The sequence below is a fragment of the Trachemys scripta genome, chromosome 4 (genome assembly GCF_013100865.1).
Source record: "Trachemys scripta elegans isolate TJP31775 chromosome 4, CAS_Tse_1.0, whole genome shotgun sequence".
NCBI lineage: Eukaryota > Metazoa > Chordata > Testudines > Emydidae > Trachemys > Trachemys scripta.
Window position 1 is genome coordinate 40,302,365 of NC_048301.1, and position 21,566 is coordinate 40,323,930.

The 21,566-nt window shown below is 43.8% G+C and overlaps 1 protein-coding gene across 2 annotated transcripts in view; it reads left to right on the top strand.

Annotated features, from left to right (window-relative positions):
- The window catches only part of SPTLC2 (serine palmitoyltransferase long chain base subunit 2), a 119,338-nt gene that overhangs the window by 49,608 nt on the left and 48,164 nt on the right, over window positions 1-21,566 (top strand). For both annotated transcript variants that reach the window (XM_034768416.1, XM_034768415.1), the window contains exons 7-9: window positions 915-1,020; window positions 3,840-4,059; window positions 5,975-6,101. In XM_034768416.1, the coding sequence (XP_034624307.1) occupies window positions 915-1,020; window positions 3,840-4,059; window positions 5,975-6,101 (453 nt within the window). The remainder of the gene's footprint in view (window positions 1-914; window positions 1,021-3,839; window positions 4,060-5,974; window positions 6,102-21,566) is intronic.

The following is a 21,566-nucleotide window of genomic DNA, read 5'->3' on the forward strand; positions in this document are numbered from 1 at the left end:
GTCCTTTGCTTATTTTACTCTGCTTTGTTCCTTGTGTATTAGCTTTGTCTTTCCACACCTCCAACCCCATCAGGTCTCATCAGATTTTCTTCCTTATTAACGCTTGTCTTTTCTCCACCCACCATCTCGTTCAGTTTATTTAAAGACAGAAATGACATTAGGGGAGAACTTGCTTCTTCATCTATCCTCCTTTGCCCAATCGCCAGCTGTCTGCCTCAGGCCCATCCTCCTTGAACTCATTCTCTTCTCTCTGGCTCCTTTTCCAACCACTAAGCCTGCTCTTGTTTTTCCCAAACATCAAATGCCTTCACTCGTCTCCACCTGCCATTTACCAACCCATTTCTCTTTTATTTCCAAGTCTGTCTCTTTCTGATGTCTTAATCTCTGTACTGTTGTACTCTTAACCAGGGATGACCAAATCCTGGCCTGTAGTGGAAATCAGTGTCAGTGCTATACCACACAGCCACAGTCACCTTTAACATGAGATGTGGCTTGGGGGAGATGTGGCTTCAAATGCAATGTGGCCAAACTTGGGATCATGATAGAGTTTAAGGGGAGGGATAGCTCAGTAGTTTGCACATTGGCCTGCTAAACCCAGGGTTATGAGCTCAATCCTTGAGGGGGCCATTTAGGTATCTGGGACAAAAATCTGTCTGGGGATTGGTCCTGATTTGAGCAGGGGGTTGGACTAGATGACCTCCTGAGGTTTCTTTCCAACCCTGGGATTCTATGATTCTATAGATTTCACAGGTATTAGTCTCTGTGGGCCACTCTTCATATCAGAGGATGGCTGTGACTTGTAGCTGTGACCTCGTTTGTGTGCTCCTGCATTTAATTGTGTCGTGCTAATGGGGAAATAGTACTAAAGGCTGTTTGGTGGAATCGCGCTACTTTTTTTTTTTTCCCCTGTGCAGATATGCAGAGCCTGGAGAAACTGCTCAGAGATGCCATTGTACATGGGCAACCTCGCACCCGCAGGCCCTGGAAAAAAATCCTCATTCTGGTGGAGGGAATTTACAGGTACAAGTTATTCTCTACCTTGCTTACACTCTTCACAAGATCCAGCTGTCAGGGTTTGGGTTCCATTGCTGGACCAAGCAGTAGAGCTGGTTAATATGAGCATGCTTCTTAGCTGTTGCTCTTGATGAGAGAGCATTTGTTTTAGACCTAGATTGATCTATAAGCTCAGCCCACGTAGCCTACTGTAATAACAGCTGGTACTGATGGAAAGCTTCCCATCTCCTAAATACAGCACAAATGCTAACTAATGTAAACAAATTATTTACATCAAACTTGCTAAGCTCTAGAGCTGAGGTTTTAGACTGTGTTTATTACCCTCTAGTCCAATTCCCTTCTCTAGTGGTCTGTTATTGATCATGCTAATGGGAATAGATGGCAATATGTGCAGATCTCATGACTTCTCTGAGGTTGTGTAAGAGATATAAATGGGAGATCAGTTGTCCTTGCACCTGGTTCATGACTTAAGGATCAGGTGGTCTTGAGCTGCTGTTGGAAGGCATGGCTCAGGCCAGTTGGTGTCATTTAGGAGACCAACAATGTCAAGTTAACTGGTAGCAGCATAGGACACTGAGGTTTGTGAGGCAGAGAAGCAGTATCTGTTGTAGATGGAAACGCATTACAAAATGCATTGGATTGCTCTGTCATTCTTGCTGCAACTTAATCTGTTTAACTTGTGATGCTGACTTTCAGAATAAGGAAATTTGGACACTGAATGCAACAAATCTTGTTTTTTAAACATAAACACCTGTAAAAGAAATCTTTCCATAGAGGTATTATGGTCTGTAGATAATGCTTCCATGATAGTTATGTAACTGCTAAAAGAAAGTAAAGAGAAGGAGAGTAGGAAGCTGTGACAGTGCTGTCTGTGGGAGCCAGCTAAGGTCACTCAATCAAGGTGAACTGCAAACAAAACGGGGCAGACAGACCCCAAAGGCTGGTGGATATTTCAATACTTAGATTTTTCAAGCCAGCACAAAACAGCTTCTATAGTACCTCACTGGTTACTCAGAAGTCCAAACAACGCAGTTCCCTTAAAGTACCCAGCCTCAGGCCTCCATCCAGACACACCTGTCAGATATGATGATGATGATTACTGAAAAATCTTATCTCATCATATAAAAGAAAAGGTTCTTCCAATCCCAAAGGATCAGCCACATACCCAGGTCCAATTATCACTTAGATCTTACCCAAAATACACACTTATAGTTAATTTTTATTAACTAAACTAAAATTTATTAAAAAAGAAAAAAGAGAGTGTTGGTTAAAAGATCAATATACATAGACTTGAATTCAATTCTTGAGGTTCAGATACACAGCGGAGGTGAGCTTGTAGTTGCCAAAAGTCCTTTTAGAAATAGTCCATAGGTTATAGTCAAATGTCCATATTCAGGGTGGCTCCAGTCAATGACTGGGGATCTCAATCCTTGTGGCTTAAGGTTTTCCCCTCTTGAAACCCAAAGCAGATCTGAGATGAAGCAGGATCATGTCCCAGGGTTCTTATACATTTCCAGCAGCCTTTTGGCCTGAGAAAACAATAGGCTTAACTCTCCTTCTCCCAAACATCCTGGCAATTAGCACAGGGTAATTTATCCATTAAACAGTTCAGATACAGGTTACCACAACATTCAAAGAGACATATAGACAATAATACTATTTCACTCAAGTATCTTCCTAAATCAGGGGTAGGCAACCTTTCAGAAGTGGTATGCCGAGTCTTCATTTATTGACTCTAATTTAAGGTTTCGCGTGCCGATAATACATTTTAACATTTTAGAAGGTCTCTTTCTATAAGTCTATATTGTATTCTGTGTAAAGTAAACAAGGTTTTCAAAATGTTTAAGAAGTGTCATTTAAAATTAAATTAAAATGCTGATCTTACGCCACCAGCCTGCTCAGCTTGCTGCCAGCCTGGGGTTCTATTCACCTAAGCCTGCAGTGGGCTGAGTAGGGCCTGTGGCTGGGACCCCAGACCTGGGGGAGGGTGTTTCAGGGGTCAGGGCAGAGGGCTGCGGGGGGGGGGGGGCGGGGGGCAGGGCAGAAGGCTGGGGTGTGTGTTGGGGGGGTCAGGGCAGAGGGATGGGGTGCTCGGCTCATGGGGGTGCTGAGCGGCTCATGGCAGGGGGCTGGAAGGGATATGCCCTATTCCACCCCCTTCCCCCAGGCTCCATCCCTACCTCTCTCTGCCTCCTCTACGGAGCTGTGTGCACACTGCCGCTCTTCCCCCTCACCCTCGCTAAGGCCATCAGCTGATTGGCACAGGGACGGAGAGGAGGAGGGGCAGGAAAGCACCATGCTGGGGGAAGAAGCGTGGGAGGGGGGAAGCTTGGCTGCCGCAGAACCAAGCTTCTGCCTCCTGCCCCCGCAGGGGTGGGTGGGGATGCTGAGTGGGGCTGGGGGCCAGGACCGTGGCAGGGAGCTGCGTGCCACTCAAAATCGGCTCACGTGCCGTGTTTGGCACGTGTGCCGTAGGTTGCCGACCCCAGTCCTAAATGTTAATATTCCTTTTTTGATCTTTGAATCAAAGCTATAGCAATAGACAAGATTTGTTTGCTTACATCACAAGACCTGAGAAAACACCTACCCTGCATTTCAAAGCTCTATTCATTTACATATCTTCCTAACCAGTCTCTAAAGTTCAGACATGGCCCAGGTCATTCTGAGTTAATTAACTCTTTCTGGCCCTGTCACCTTCCAATGAAATATTATATTACACTTATATTGTCACAGAAGCCAGTTTAGAATCGCCAGACAGAACCCCAACTATAAAAACCCCTTAAAGCTGAATCTAACATGATTTGATCTCTGTTTTATTTCTACAGCATGGAGGGTTCCATAGTCCGCCTGCCTGAAGTGATTGCCCTCAAGAAGAAGTACAAGTCATACCTGTACCTGGACGAGGCTCACAGTATAGGTGCCCTGGGTCTCACTGGCCGGGGTGTGGTGGAGTATTTTGGACTTAACCCTGAGGATGTTGATGTTATGATGGGAACGTTCACCAAGAGCTTTGGAGCTGCTGGAGGATACATCGGAGGCAAGAAGGTAAAGAGGTGGTGGGGAGACATGGGAGGAAGCAAGCTGTTCATTTGGGCTTTTGAAGATTAAAAAGTGGAAACTATTATTTGGGTAGTAGATAGTTAGGGCCTTACCAGGTTCTGTACCAGGATACATTGCTAGAGGCCTTGCTAATTTCAGAGTTAGCTTGTTTCTTGATCAGAGGGGTAGCCGTGTTAGTCTGAATCTGTAAAAAGCACCAGAGGGTCCTGTGGCACCTTTAAGACTAACAGAAGTATGGGGAGCATATGCTCCCCATACTTCTGTTAGTCTTAAAGGTGCCACAGGGTCCTGTTAGTCTTAAAGGTGCCACAGGGTCCTGTGGCACCCTCTGTTGCTTGTTTCTTGAGTTTACCTGGTACACTAGGAACTAAACATTGATGTGCAGTTCAGTTATGTGGAATTCTGTCCAATGTGGATGAGTTGAATCCAGGAAAAAGTTCCCCTAAGAACTCCTAATTCCCTAGAAAGAGTGTTAAGTTAAAGCTGCTGAGACTGCGGGAGGAGAGGTTGTGCAATTCTTCTGTTAATAGCTACTCAGTGCTTTAAGGTAGGGATTTTTTAATTGCTACCTGTTAATGAAGCTAGCAGTGAGAACTCTGAAGGCAAGGGTTTCCTAGCTCCTAATTAAGTTCTATGGCGCAACACTGTATGCTATGTCATCTGCTCTCAGGCATCTTTTTTCTTTCCATAGTCCTTTCTCTCTCCTCCCGGGGGGACGTCTAACACCTCTTGGGAAGCCCTGCTCTAGAACAGTGGTTCTCAACCTTTTTTTGTTTGTGGACCCCTAAAAAATGTAGAATGGAGGTGCCAGACCCCTTTGGAAATCTTAAATGTTGTGTGCAGACTTCCAAGGGTCCCTGGCCCATGGGTAGAGCCCTGCGTGGATACAAAATTTGTATCTGCATCTGATGCTCAAAATATTGGTCCATGGCTATAAAGCAGATATCCGCAGATTTGCAGGGCTGTAACCACAGGTTGAAAACCACTGTTCTATGGGAATGACAGCCTTTCGCAGACCCCTTAGATATAGTCTGCAGACCCCCAGGCGTCTATGGACCTCAGGTTGAGAATCACTGCTCTAAAGTCCTCTGGTGCTACGAGGGGACAAAAACAGCATAATTGTAATAGAACTTGAGTAATATATGTTGAGAGAAATTTCTGCGCCTGTTTACCATTGTGCAGTCCTATTGCTTTTTTCATAGCGGAGGCCAGAATTTGTCCCACCATGTGCTGTGGTGTTTTACTGTAGTGCTTCTCATTTCTGGGGGTTGTGGAATAGTTTTATTATACAATGAGTGATAAGTAACTATTCCAGGGTGTGGTGCCCCTTGTCATCCACATGGCTTGCTTCCATCCTGTAGCAAAAACTATATTCAAGTACAGAAGGGAGGAGTGGGTAATAGAAAGGGAGTGGCTCTCTGAAGTTCTTGCTAATTCTTAAGTTACACCTGCTGCCTTTATCTATAGTGCACTTAGCAGAAATCCCTTGTGACCTTTATATGCCTTGTTCAGTGACATGCTTAGCAATGATTTGTATCAAACATGATACATAGCCATCTGCAGAGCCTACTCACCACCACACAAGAATGAGAGGATTGATTTGTATTTTCCCATGACAGAATGATTGCTCTCTAAACACATCGACCATCATCCTGCCTTGGGATACAAAGTATAGTGCACAGGAATGTTTCATCCCCTACAGTTATAGTAGGTGTTAATTACAAATGGCGTAAGCAGCTTTTTACGAGCTTCCCCGCCTTTTCTAGGTGACTTGTGGAGAATGTGTGTTTAAACGTGTGGTGCTACCCATTTGTAGGGTGGTCATGGTGCCACTGGAGCCTATTTCTTTAAGCTCTGACTGAGGGTGGTATCTGAAGGCCTCCTGTGTTCATTTTGTCAGGAGCTGATTGACTACCTCCGTACCCATTCTCATAGTGCAGTGTATGCCACGTCACTGTCACCACCTGTTATGGAGCAAATCCTCACCTCCATGAAGTGCATTATGGGTGAAGATGGCACAACTTTTGGTAAGTCTTTTCTATTTGGTAAATGCTTCCAATCCTGGAATGGGGGTCTATGACTGCTGGAACTTGAACCTTTTTATAACAGTGGCACTGGTAACTGTGCTTGCTGCCAGATATGTTAGCATGCATTTTTGTTAAACCTAATTCCTGAAGCAATAAGATAGTTATTCACTGATTAGTTGTAACATCCCTACTTTCTAATGCTATTCTGCTAGTAATTTAGCAAGGTAATTCCAGCAAAAGGTAGGACAGGTTAATATTACCTAAAAGGCAAACTGACATTTTGTACAGTACTGAATTTTCTCTTCTGTATTGATTTACCTCTGTCTGTCTGTCTCTGTCTGTCTCTGTCTCTCAAAAAAAGAAAATGCAAACTTAAACACATCGTATCTCCCTACTCTGAGTGATCTGCTAGGATCCTAGGATCACTCAGAGGAAGGTGTAGTGGTTGAGTTTTTCAGTGTTTGCTGCTAAATATTTCCAGTTAACTACAGTATTTAGAATTTGCATCATCCCAAATTGAGACCTTGTTTCGAAACGAACTTGAGGCTTGGTCTAGCAGTTTTTTTATAATATAGCATGCTCATTGTGCATCAGCCTTTTTTAAAAGTTGATGGGTGTCGCTATTTCATTCAGAATACATATCATTTGCAGTCCAAACACCTTGTTTTTGAATTCTAAAACTAATACAAATGTATTGGATACATAGTGTTTTGAGCTTTTGGCCACAAGGTGGTAGTATGCACTGAAGAATTGTATTTACTCTGTAACAGTGAGAGAAAGGTGGGTGAGATAATATCTTTAATGGACCAACTTCTGTTGGTGAAAGAGACAAGATGAGCTTGAAAGCTTGTCTTTCACCAACAGAAGTTAGTCCAATAAAATATATTACTGCACCCACCTGTCTGCCTCAAATCCTGGGACCAACAAGGCCACAATGACACTGCAAATAACACTGTAACATTAAGGCCATCAGACTAGTTGACTTGACAGAACTCCTGTAGTAAAAGAACGTTGAACACAACTCAAGGTAACTTTTCTCCTTGTCTTAAATCTGGAATAATCTAACTTGTTTATACTATATTAAAGTAAAATTAATGCTGTTGATTGTTGCTGTGGTGGTAGCTCAGGGAGCAAAAGTAGCTAGTCACCAAGGCAATGTTACCTGTGGTCACATCTGAGTGCTTTTAAGGGTACACTGCAAAGAAAAGCCTGCAGTTCCAAGGCTCAGAGGTCTGGGTCAATTGACTCATGTTCCCGGGGCTTGAGCTGCAGGGCTAAAAATAGCAGGGTAGATGGTTTGGGTTTGGGCTGGAGCCCATGCTTTGAGTACTGGTATCCTGCACTAGAATCCCCTCTAGCTCGCCAAGAACAGGCGTTTACCACACGGTCGGTTATTGATGGATACAACTATGGCAAAGAGATGAGTCATGTATCCTTTCCTAAAGGTGACACTATCAGAGCTACTTTGGCTGATCGTTGGTCTGGGGATTGGCCCTGCTTTGAGCAGGGGCTTGGACTAGATGACCTCCTGAGGTCCCTTCCAACCCTGATATTCTATGATTCGCCAACATTTCAAACTGATCACCTCAGGCACTGCTTCTGTTGGGTCACTTCCAATGTCTGCTGTGTTTAAGCAAGTGAGGACTGAAGAATATGTAACTAATTGGAAGTTCCACGTAAATGGTTAAGACGAGCCCACGTTACCAGTTTTTGAAGGTGGCTTTTAGGAGAAATGGCATTTTTAGTAACTTTTCTGTATTGCCAGAGAAAAGTTTTAAGCCTTTGAGAGCTTGGTATGTGGTTTCAAAGAAATGTCATATTGTGGCAGACTTTAATGTGAATTTTAGTGCTATTCAAAGGTGCTGGATTTGACGGCCTGGAAAGCTGAAGTTTTCTTTTTATCCACACTCGGCTAAATGGATCACTGCAGGCTCATCTTTCCTGGAAGAATATCATTAAGTTGTTAAAAAAAATTTCAATTTGACTACATCAGGGTGATTCTTGCTGGGATGATTACTACAGTACTTGAAATGGTCCTTTTTCAATTCATTTTCAGTGCAGTATCAATTGCCAATCACTCTATAGTTCGAGATCGAAATTAGCATTTCTTTATATATTGTTTTTAAGTCACTGCTGCTTTGCAGTCCTGTTCCTGGAGAAAGCTGATTAAAACTCCTTTGTGCAGACTGAGCTGCTGCTCAGTTAAATTTAAGGAATCTTGTCCTGTCTTTGACTATCACTGGGAACACAAGGACTAAGGACAGGATAATAATGTTCAATGTTTGGGAAGTAAAATTATGTAAGATACAGATAATGGCACTAATGAGTGGCGGTGGGGAAGTTTAGGCTTGAAATTAGACGAAGGTTTCTAACCATCAGAGGGGTGAAATTTGGAACAGCCTTCTGAGGGAAACAGTGGGGGCAAAAGACCTCTCTGGCTTTAAGATTAAGCTTGATAAGTTTATGGAGGGAATGGTTTGATGGGATAACGTGATTTTAGTCAATCAATCAACAGCGTGCTATCGCGGGTAAATAGTATCAATGGTCAATGAGGGTCTGGCTGGAGAATCTTGCCTGCATGCTCGGGGTTCTACTGATCGCCATATTTGGGGTCGGGAAGGAATTTTCCTCCAGGGTAGATTGGCAGAGGCCCTGGAGGTTTTTCGCCTTCCTTCGCAACATGGGGCGGGGGTCGCTAGCTGGAGGATTCTCTGCGACATGAAGTCCTTAAATCACAGGATTTGGGGACTTCAACAGCTGAGTCAAGGGAAAGGGGGTGGGTCAGCTTTTGTGGCCTGCATCATGCGGGAGGTCAGACTAGATGATCATACTGGTCCCTTCTGACCTTAAAGTCTATGAGTCTATGAACTGTGGCAGGGAAACAGGTAGATAGCTTAAGGACTGTACTGGGGTGCTATTGAACATCTCTGAAACCAACAGTAATACATCGTGCTATATGAACATTCTCTGACCATTCTGTAGGCAGCTAATTAAGTTTTATTTACAGATGGGCAAAACTGAGGCAGGCAATGGCCTCACCAAAGCCATAGAAGGAACTGATAGTTGGATTTCCTTGTTCTTGGCTCTGGGCTCTGAGCAACATAAAGTCTGTCATTTTTATGGATTATTCCCTGCTGGATAGAATGGGAGGAGATAGCTAAGAAAGAAGCAGAATTTTCTTCACAAAAGTATTTCTCAATTTCATGAGGTATCAGCCCGGGGGGGAGGCAGAGGTCTCCAAACTTGCAACACAATATATTGCTGCTACTACAATCTAAAGTCAGTTGTGCAGTTGGAGTAAATGTTCCCTTTGAGGTCTTTCCAGCAGGCTGTCACTAGCTAACAGGATGTTAGTAAGCAGGCAGCCTAGATAAAATACACATGGAAACCAGCATGGCCATTTGCAGAGCTCAAGCAGGAGGCGAATGCAGGCTGAATAGATTTAGTTAGGTGACAGCACATGAATATGTAGCCTAGATTAGGATAGCAGCTTTACTTTTTACTTCTCATTGTCTGTTTAAACTAATCTGTCAGTGCTGGCTATTATCTGCTGACATTCATAATAGGTGCCCACATGGTGCTGTCCAAACCAGCCCATATGGCTTTAAAAACATCATGCGCCAGTGGAAGTGACTGTGTCCTGGAGGGGTAGACTAGAAAACGTGGCCATTCCAGCTGTCTAAGTCAGCAGTTCTCAAATGGGGGTCCGTGAACCCTTTAAAGGGGGCTGCGGCTGAAACCTAGAGCCTGAGCCCTAGCACCCCGCATGGAACTGAAGCCAGACGGCATGGGCTGAATCCCCAAGCCCTGGTGCTCCCTGTGGGGCAGAAGCCCTGAGCCCATGGGCAGAGTTGGGCACATGGAGGGCATTCCTTTTCCCCACCGCCACCAAACTGCAGCACAAGAGCACAGCAGTCCCAGGGGCAGCTCCACACCTCCCACCCCCACCCATCTCCTCTACCTGCCCCCAGGCCAGATCAGAGGCGGGAAGCCAGAGGTGGGCAGGGCAGTGCTGAGTAGCTGCTGCTCTGGCTGGTGCCATGGAGCAGGCAGCCACAGCGTTCCCTCCTCTCCGGGTTGAAGCTGCTCCTCAGCTCCCAACCATCTCTTCACTAGCAGAGGTTACTGGTAAGAGCCATACGGTTGGGGAGACCTGGCTCTGTGGTTGGCAGAGCCCTCCCAGCACACAGCCCCTAATACCCCCCTGCCTGCACCCTGAGCTACCCCCCTGCCTGCACACTGCCCCTAATCACCCTCCTGCCTGTGCACAGCCCCAGCTAACCCCCTTCCTGCACCTGAGCTACCCTCCTGCCCGCATAGTCCCTAGCCACCCCCCTCCCTGCACCCTAAGCTGTTTTCAGACTTTTTGAGCTAAGCCCCCCACCTTTGAGTTATAATTTTTGGTTTTGTTTTTCCCCTCTTCCCCTCCCCCTCACAGGCTGGGTGGCCTGCTGAGGTGAGTCAGGGGGTGGAGGTGGCACTCCCTCCCTGGACCCCACCATGCAGAGGTAGCTTGAGCCTTGCTGGCCCTTTCCCATCCCCCAAAACAGAAGTCAAACTGCACCTATGCCCAAGGCCCCTCCCCCGAGGGCGTGCCCCCCTCCCTGGGCTGGGCCCTGGAGTTTTTATAGCATGTCGAGGGGGGCCTCAGAGAGAGAAAGCCTGGTCTAAGTGATGGCTGAGCCATGTTTCTGTCCTTGGGCAGCTGCTGCCATTTCTATTGCTGCTCTTAGTAGGTGCTCCTCAAAGTCCTTCTCTGTAGCAATGCAGTCTTGGGTCCCTATCCTGCAAACCTGAGAGTCCACCACTTCTATTTACTTTACTTGTAACTAAAGCAACAGTCTTGTAGTCTTGAAATGGATCATACGAGTTTGCTTTCTGGAGCCTTTGAATGTTTCCACAAAAGTAACAGGAACTAAGAAGGGAACATCTGAAATATGTGGGACATGCCATCTTCTAGGAACAGAGCCTCTAACTGCAGCTTGTATGGGCATTCATTCTCTTGTGGTATTCGGCTGTATGATTATAAAAAAGTGAAGGGGGAATGAGATGGTTTCTAGATTCAGAGTCCCCATCGGAGGAAGCATAAATGGCGAGTGCTGCAGATGTGAGCATGTTTTAACAGTTCAACATCCTCCTGTCTTTTTCTCCCTCTTTGAGGGTCCCTCCCCAAAAGAAAAATGGACATCTGTCTAGCCGTGTCTTTCTGCATGGTTCTGAAGACCTCAGATAAAGGAAATTAAACATTTTTGCATTTGAAATTTAATTTCTATAAAACATGAACTTCCCCATATTTTTAAGGAGCCTCCTGGTTATGAAAGATGACAAAATGCTTTCTATAGTGTGTTGATCTGAGGCTAGTGAAGCCAAGCTTTAGGGTAGGACATAGAGGAAGCAGTTGAGTGGCTTCAGGGGAGGTGAGTTAAAAATTATTGCCCTGGACAAGTAGAATTTTCAGTATAAACCTCTAGCTTTTGTCATCCTTCATCACCATGGTAGGAATGGGAGAATAGACAATGTGCCTAGGGTGACAAACTTTGCAAGGCTGACAAATTGTTGCTGCACAAATGAAAGGACTGCTAACTTCAGAGGACTGGAAGGAGGCCAGCCTTACAGGAGTGAATGGAGATAGGGTGGAACAAGTACACCTCTACCCCGATAGAACGCTGTCCTCGGGAGCCAAAAAATCTTAACAGATTATAGGTGAAACCGCGCTATATCGAACTTGCTTTGATCCGCTGGAGTGCGCAGCCCCGTCCCCCCGGAGCACTGCTTTACCGCGTTATATCCGAATTCATGTTATATCGGGTCATGTTATATCGGGGTAGAGGTGTAGTTGTGAAATCCAGGAGGGGAGATTTTGAAAGTGATTGGAGGGTGTGTTGTGGGATAGTTTCTATAGTAAAAATTGTCCAGCTGTCGCAAGCTGTCTTGTCCCACCAAAAAAAAATTTGACATGTAGATTAAGGATTCTCAGTTTGCTCATGTTAATCAGTAAAGCAATCCACTTGGTTAGCTTTCATGTGGACTCTGATAGTGTCTGATCCTGGTGCTCAGCAGTGTTGTGAATGCTCACTAATTGGATGTGGCAGCTTGCAGAAAAACCTAGGTACTGTAGAAAGTGGTGTGGATAACTCATTAGAGGTGCTCTTCCTTCTCTTACTGACCCTAGTGCTGTAGTGTGGTGCTAGGGACTCTCTTCACCCTGAGTCAGTAAGTATTCCAGTGCCTGTGCTAGAGGGCATTGTGCTACCAGAAGTGTCCTTCAGATTAGACATAAAACAGACCCTTGGCCCTTAAGCATCCAGTGGCATCTTTGCAATAGTAAGGAGGCTAATCCTGGCTAGATTCCTGCAGGATAGCTGTGTGCACTACCTTTTTCCATTGCTCTTGCAGTCTCCACTGAATGTTAGTATTCTAAAACAGAGGATTAATAACATTCAGTGTCATTAGCATAGAATGTCTGTTGAATTCACAACTCGTAAGAGCCTGCCTTTCTGTGTCGGGTGAAATGGTCCCTATAAATGAAGTCTGGTACAAATTGTGATTTTTGCAATCTTTGGGGCTGAACAATGCGTGAATCTTTGTTTTTCCAGATAATATGAGGCTCCAATATATGAAATAATTCACTGAGCCTTGTTAAATTCAAGTCTGCTGAAACTAGTTGTGAATGATTGCCTAGATCGTAACCATAAAGAACCTAGCAAAGAGCAGTGAAATGAAGCTATGGGAGGAGAAGTTTAAGGTAGATATTAAGGGAAAACATCTTCTCAAAGATATTTAGGAAATAGAAAAGGCTTTGTGGGAGGAAATTGAGGTTCTGTCCTTTTAAAGTTGCAAATACAGGATACAAAAGATATTCATGGCAATGGTGTAGTGAAGGGCCTGTGTAATATTCATGCTAAGCTGGATGACGGAGCGGGCAATTTCTGGATCTTGTGATTCTGCAGTGAAGAGCTTTACAAACAGATCTCAACTGAATGGTGATAGAATCAAAGTATAGGGAAAACCAGCGAGAATTTCTGTTAGCAAGAGAGCTAGTTTACAAACTGAGAATGTGTATTAAATGGGCATGAAGCGAGTCTGCCCAAATACTTGTCATATATAGATACAAAATATTACTAGAAATGGAAATCCCAGAGAGACACCCTGCCCCTCTTTTAAAAAAAAAAAAAAAAAAAAAAAAAAAAAAACTTTTAATAGTAAATTTTTAAAAATCTTTTCAAAAGCTCTGACTGTTGCTATTTAACTGCTGATATTTTTCTTTTATTCAGTCAAGTGAGAGTGGAGAGTCAAGAAGAGAAATCAGTAAGATGGTCACTTCAGGATTTGGTTTCCTCCCAGTGGGCATGCTTGAGTAGTTCCGAACTCAGATGCATCTGCTTGACTTGGTGATGCCCTCTCTAGATTTGATGGCTGTTGCTCTTTCCTGTGCTCTGTGCTCAGAAATAGTAAATGCTTTCTTTTCAAAGACTAGGTTAGGGTTGAAAATTAACATGGTGAGCTCTGTACTAAGGGTGAGGAGAGGGATTTGGGATAAGCATTAACTCTGGGCTCCTGGCCTGACTACTGGCAGCAGTAGCGCCATTCAGAAGGATGGACCCTTAAAGATCCTCCCATTCAGCCACAATGAGATGGGGATTGAGTAGGGATGGACTGTCATGATATGGGACTGGGGATGGATCATAGTCATATGGGACTGGGGATTGTGTGAGACTGGTTAATTCTTGTTTATTCTGTGTCTGGGTTCTTTGAATTGATCTAGGGATTTGATGGGTCGGTTTAGGGTGTTTGTTATTGTCAAGGGCTACCAGAGTATTGAATGGGTGCTCTTTTGTTGTCCATGATGATAATCTAATAAATTAATAAGTATTTACCCTCTGTAACTTTTGCAGAACCAGTTGGCTCAGTTTCAGAGTCAAAAGTTTGTCGGTGCTACAAATTTACTCCGGGATCTGAGAATCCAGCTGGGTCCGTTCTGCCTCTTGCATAAGAGCCAGCAATATAGAAAGGGCATTTGGAATTTGGCTAGTGCTGATGATGCGCAGGCAGAGTAGAATTCAGCTTGTTTACCCCAGCAGTGTTGTCTTCACGGGGCTGACAGGAGTGAAGGGAGTGGTTGTCAGTAAGCAGGACTGACTTGAGGCATGCGGGGAGCAAATCTCACTCAGCCCCTTATTTCACAGAAGTGTGATCACCTTTGTGGACGGTGTTAAGGAGGGGTTGAATCAGGACAGTTGGGTGAACTAAACCTTCTTCTGTTGTCTGCCCTGTCATTGAGCAGAATGTTAGGTTAGTCTTTTTTCAAAAAAGAACCAAATTTCTTCCCTGGTGACTGTGAGGAATGTCTTGAATATGAACCAAGAGTAAATTGGTACAGTAGTAACCCTCAGAGTGTCAACTGGTCCCTTACATCTCAGTGGGTGTTACACTGGTATGCTTAGATTGCACAGTTAAAGTCAACACTGGTAACTATTTCATTGCTGTTCAAAGCATGCAGATGATACTCTGAAGATCGATATAATCTAAATGGCATCATGCTTTGGGTGGAGCTTAGATTGTGGGGTGAGCTTGTTCAAGGCTGCCACTTATTTTCCTTTCTGAGTTCGTTTGTATTATGGAAGCATCCTGACATTTAATTTATGGATGGTTTCCATTGTGCTGTGCACTGTACATATGTGTAGTAAGACTCTCCCTCTTCAAGAGCTCATGATCAAAATAAAGATATTGCAAAAGTTGATGTGGTGGACAAGTCCCATCTCAAGAGCCATCTTAACTGGAAAGTTCAACCAATATTAGACCCTGTATTTAAGATCAATCATAAATAGAAATCTGTGTAAACAGTTTTAATTTAATCCTTCCTCTGTTCCTGAGCCCAAACGCAGCAGTCTTGAGCTAGTTGCATTAGAACAGGAAAATGAAACTCAGAAACAAACTTGAGGAGTCTGACCTCTAAAATTCTAATGAAGGCAGGGCACAGGTAGCCTTTATCCCAGTGTACCTAGTCAAGGTCAACCCTATACCGCCTACTTTAAGTTGACCTCACCTACCTACGTCAATGTAGAAGCCACAGTGCCTTGTTTCCATCAGCAATTTACATGACACAGCTATCTTGAGTAAACTATCTCGCTGTAAAATTGTACCCTTTTTTGCAGTGAAGAAGTAGCCTCAGACTAACTAAATCAAGATAAAACTACCCTGTGCCTGGTCTCCATTAGGTTTTTACAAGATAGCTGTCTCTTTAATTTAAAAAAGAGCAAATTTTTCTTAGCAGAGGTGAGACCTACATGTGCACACACTGGTGTAATAATGCAAAGTACAACCTAAGGAGCAGCCCCGAAAGCGATACTTGGCACTGAATGTAAGTGGCTTCCAGCCCCATGTTTGTAATCTCTATTTGTACCTTGTTTGCAACGTCAAGACTTGGGCAATTTCTATATAGTTCAAACGGAAGCAGTGGCTGCTATTGCAGTTGAAAGGGGAATAAAAAGTCCTTGTGCAGGCTGAATTTGAAAACATTCAATTAGCATTAAATTCAGCTTATTTGAATTTCCCCTAATAATGGACTTGTTAATGAGGTGTTAATTTATCACCTTAGGAACCCAGGGACCAGTCAAAACTAATTTGAGCAAAGTGAAACATTTTTTTGTTGCTGCCCTTGAGAATCCCAAGCTGGGCTGGGGAACTGATGGAGAAACAAATACTTTGGGGGTCATAAAGAGTTTCCTGCTTCTCCCCAGGGGACTGACAGCTATAAACATCACTCACTGTGTTTGTGCCTCCAGCAGGGGGTCTTTTAAATCCAGCGAGCTGCTGCATCCCTATCTCCCTCCCATGGAGCATGGTCAGACTCCAGGAAAACCGTTTTAACCTAGGGAGGGTGTGGGGGGGGTCCTTTCTGGTTTTGGTCCTGTGAGGAATGTTTGTTTACAAATGCTGACAGAACTTGTATTGTTATCTCTTCTTTGATGCTGTGTTTATTGGGTTGGGGTGTCAGCACTCTCCAGTATGTTTCTCTCGCCTTTTGGACTTTTAATCAACAATGTGGTGTTTGTGTAGCAGCTGTTTAAAATCTTTCTAATGCACCACTTCAGGTTTCAGGTGAGATCTGTGTGTACACTCTCCTTGTTCCTATAGCATAGCAACTCCTGCTATTTCTATGTTGTCTTAGGTCTACATAGCTACAAAACCTATGTACATACAGGGACAGCAGCTAGGAAATCTGAATCTTAAACTAGCTTTGTTTAAATGGCTTATTTGTCGGTCTTCATCAATTTAGAGATCAAATAAAATTACTAGATCCTTTTTCTCTCTCAATAAATAGTACATGTATAGCACTCTCTAGCCACAGAGTGCTTCTAGAACACTAATCCTCAAATTTGGGAGGGAGGTAATATTCATGTTGTGAAACAGCACGTCTTACTAGCTCCAATTTTTTTTTTTTTTTTTAAATACTGTTGATTTTGATTTGGGGTTTGTGAGGTGAAGCATTTGAACAGGAATGACTGGCTGCTAGCAGATGAGATGGCAGAGAAGAGAGGTTCTAAGCCAGGGATGGGGCAATGTGGAACTTGGGAGTTCTTAGCTTAAGCACTGGAGTAAGAGTTACTAGATCAGAGAGCCTCAAACGTCTCATTTAATTTTATTTGTATTATCGTAGAGGCTAGGAATCTGTTCTGGACCAGGACCCCTTGTGCTAGGTGCTGTACAAATACAGAACAAAAGGAATGTTCCTGCCCCAGAGAGTTTACAATCAAAGTACAAGAGAGGCAACAGATGGTTACAGAGATATGGGGAAGTACAAGAAAACGATGAGACAATTTAATTAGTGGGTGATAAAGGCTGGCATGATGGGTCGATTGGAGGTAGGGCATGAATAGTCTCATGGACATGATCTTTCTCCATCAAACAGTATCCCTGTGGCAACTACAGCAGTTATTTACACTCAGAAATAGTATTAGGCACTATTGCGATACAAGTAGTTAATACTTTCCTAAATGGTACGGGCACATAGTAAAGGGTGCTCCTGGCCTCAGAGTGCTTACAATCTAAATAGTAGTTCTAGCTGCCCTTGGCAGCTGGAAACAAGGAAAGCCAGCTCCATGTGACCAAATACCAACCTTTGCACTAAGGTTTTTGTACTTGTTCTGATAAAACTAATGTAAACGGTGACAGGCACTAGTGTAAACCACCCTGGTGCAAGTCACTCTTTACATTGGTACAGCTACACCTGTGTGAAACTCCCCAGTGTGGACAAGGCTGAAAATCTCTCATGACTGGAACCCGAATGTTTAAAGACATTTTTTTTTTTTTAAAAGAAAACACTGTTCCTTAAATCATGCGTGTGCTTGGGGGAAGCAGAGAGCTTTTTTTAAGCATGCACAGCAGCTACTTTTTCTGTCTTTTAAAGCTGTAATATTTAGTATGTGACCTTGTGCATAAGTGCCATTCCTCATTGGAAAAATACACTGTTAACAGAACCAAGTAGTTTTCTAATCTTGCCAATATATCTTAATTTTTTTTTTTACTATCATAAAGGTAGTGCCTGTAGAACACAAAGTTAAAATAGTTGAATCCTACAGACATTACACTTCAGCACAGAAATATGCATGCATTTGGACAGTTAAAACTCTTCCTTCAGTTCTTTCTCTTCCTCCCATCTGTTTCTCTTGCCCTTACCATCTCATTCCTATTTGTAATACTAACTGTCTGACTAGAAGGGATTTGCTGGTATAGCTATACTGGCTAATCCTCCTAGTGGGGATGTAACGTATGCAAGTAAGTGCTTTTGCCATCATAGTTTATCCCAGCTCCCCGAATGAAATAAGGCTATATCTACATTACCGTGGCATAGCTGCAGTGCTTGTAGTGTAGACACTCCTAAATTGATGGAATTGTTTTTTGTTGATGTAGTTAATCCACCCCTTTGAGGCGAGAGCAAGGTTGACAGAAAAATTCTTCCGTTAGCTGCATCTACAGTGGGGGTTAGGTCAACCTAACTGTAGCAGTCAGGATGCGAATTTTTTCACAGTCCTGATTGACATAGCTACGTTGATCTAATTTTGAAGTGCAGACCAAGGCCTAAATTATGCTGGCAAGTTAAGTCTTGCTGGTATAACAGCATCTACACTAGGGCTTTTGTCAGCATAGCTCTGTTGGTTGGGATGTGATTTTTTTTTTTTTTTTTTTTTTTTTTTCCCACATCCCTAAGCAACCTACATATGCCACCAACCTTAAGTGTAGCCAAGGCCTTGATTTGGTTGGGAAAAATCTGAGGCAAAGGGGTCCACCAATCCCAGGCATTATAGGTAAGAAATTTGACCTTGAGCACAAGAAATAATGTTGGGTATTACAGAAGTCTCTGAACTATGTCTCCCGTGTGGTGTTCTACCAAGACAATAATGCCTGTGGTCAAATATGCCAGGACAAAGTATTCAGAGGTCTGACTGAGACAGTGCCTAACACTAGCACTTCTTCAGTCTCATCAGCTTTTAAAGACTGGTACTTAAGATTATTTGAACCCTTGTGGGTACAAAGAAAATATTTCTACTGCTTAGAGTATGCTGGTGTGGATCCCACTGTAGATGAATGAAATGTGATCTGTTTTAAGTGCAGTAAGTAGTCTGTGGTATCAAGGCCTGGATAGGGTCTAGACTGTGCATGGCTGCCCAGATAGAGAACCTTTGTAGAATACATTTTCATGGTAGACATCTTCCTGCTCTGTACCAGGGTTTCCTGGACCTGTAAGGAGCCATCCCTGTCCGTGGTACACAACAAGCCAGCAGCCACATGTCTGGTGCAGACACTTTGGCTCTCGATGGAGTATCTGTGAGATCAGGTCCAGGTGTCTGAGAACTGGATTGGCAGCTGAATGACTATCTGTAATAAGTCTGTCAGTCAGAACTGTCTTGGCCTTGGAGCTATGAGAATGATCATGGCTCTTGATCCTGGGATTCAGTGGAAAGACATAAAGCAGGCTTCTGTTCTCCTGCAGGAGGACGGTGTCTAGCAATGATTCTGCACTCAAACCCTCTCTGGAGCAAAAAGTTCCAATCTTTAGCATTGACCCATGTGGCAGTCTTGCCGCAATCTCAGCTTGCTATCTGAGTGTGTGGTCATGCTCAGTCTTTCTCACCCTAGTAATGAAGTTTTTCAAAAGGCCGTTCCTTAATTTGTAAGGCAGCAACATGGAGTTAACCCACTGACCGCTGTTACACTATGCATTGTGTCACAGTTCAGGGCAACTGCACTTGTATTCCCCCTTTATGGTCCCGCAAGGGCAACCACTCTAGGCTTCTCCCTCTCTTATGATCAGGATATTTCAAGGCTGAACAGTTCCCTCACTACACTGCCCCAGAAAAAGGCATGCTATTTAAGCAGCCTTATTTTGCCTTCTCTTCAGAGACAGCTAACAGTTAATTACCACAGTTAATCTACCAACAGCTGTTTCTAAGCAAGAATGTTTTATTCTTAAGGTAAAAGCAATACAGAGAAGCAGTAAAAGAACCTACACACATGCTAATAAGCTTACCAGAGATCACCAAGATTCCACCATGGGCTTTGGCAGGTGAGCAGTCCTTCAAATCCCACCCAGGGGTTTCCCTGTGGTTTCAAGTTCATAACACCCTTTCTTCAGAACAAGAAGCCTCCTGAATCTGAGTGAGCCCTTTATCCAGTTTGGGGTCATTGAAGAGACTGTGACTAGGTAACCAGCCAGACAAGGAGTCTGTTCCCCAGTGTAAAGTTTCATGTGGCTGAGTTCTTGACTAACTGGAGGGGTTATGTTGGCATACCCCTTCCTAGAGACTTCCTGGGAAACCCATTTAATTTTAAAAGTTCACGTGGTTTTGAAAAGTCCTTTGAAGTTCCTAACTCTTCCCAACATTTACTTTAGTCATCTCCTAAAGTAGGTTACACACAATTCTACAATAATACATGGACCATTGCATTTTTAATACCATAGCCCCCAAAGGTATTTAAACCTACTTTGGTCAGGTTTATCCAGGAGATTGTCGTATTTGTCACATCTTGGCTTTTGGTTCTAGGTCAGATCCCAACTCTGGGAGAGGAATGCTACAGTCCTGTTCAGCTTGTACAGTTGAAACTCCTTGCTCCCACCATCCTGAGGGAATGCTGCTCTCCAGTGACCCATAATGAGATCCATACTGACATGCAATTGAAAAGAGAACTATTACTCTACAGTAACTGTGATAGTCTTTGAGATGTTCTCCATGTGAATCCCCTGACTGGCCCAACATCCCTGACTTTGAGTCCCTCAGTAACACAGGCTTTGGCTTGCAAGGGAACTGAGGAAGGGCTGTGGCCACTCCACTGTGCTCTCGCACGGGAGCACAAGAAAGAATAGGGTGCAGGAATGGCCTCAATGGACACTACTATTCAAAATATTCCTGTCTTGCTTGCATGAGACTCATGCACACATATGCTGACTACATCTCAGTGACACAGTTACAGTAGGGTAAGTGAGTGTTCTGTATGTGACCAGACTTGATACATTTCAGTCTCTGCAGATATCATGGCATGCTAATTTTGAGATGTAAATTCTCTAAGCTTAATGAGTTTGTCAGTGTTATAAATTGACAGTAGTCTGTCCATAGTTAAGGTTGCAACCAGGGCTCCATTCTGAGCTTGACATTCTCACAAACCTCACCCTACCAAAGGCAAGACAGGAAAAAAGTTGCCTCAAAATATTATTCCTCTTAGAATGGAGCACAATGTCCTCCTTCCAACCCCCCCCTCCCTTTCAATCTAAAGTAATTTCATGAAGTAGTTTTGAAGATACAACTTGTCAAAAATTAGCCCTTTTGCCCAGTTGAAAACTCTCTAGTATTCCTTGGCCCTCTCTCATTTACAAAGATTTCCACACTGGCATGCGAGTAGCTGTGGAGAGACCTTCATGCACAGGATAGTTATTAAAGAATCATAGAAAAAAATTAATCGCATTCATAGTCATGTGTCTATTGCTGTCACTGAAGCCAGCATGGAAGAGTTTCAAATACAGTACTCCAGTGTGGAAAACTTTCCTTGGCAGCTTGTTTGTGAAGGGAACAGTTTTTGTGAGTTGAATTCTACAGACATTACACTTCAGCACAGAAATATGCATGCATTTGGACAGTTAGAACTCTTCCTTCAGTTCTTTCTCTTCCTCCCATCTGTGGGATGCTTCTCAGACCCACAACAGTTACAGCACTAAGCTCAGCAGAAGCAGTCTGAGGTATTCCCAAGCTCAGTGTCAGTCTGAGATGCTTACAAGCAATACATGAACTATAGCAGCTGGGAAGCAATGTGTACCTGTGACCTCACATGTTTTGATGGGAGTAGGGTTACCATATCTAGCAAATAAAAAAAGAGGACCCTCCACGGGCCCTGGCCCCACCCATTTCCCCACCCCCGCCCCAACTCCACCCCCTCCTCCCTCCCACTCCCAGCCACGTGGAAAGGGCTGCC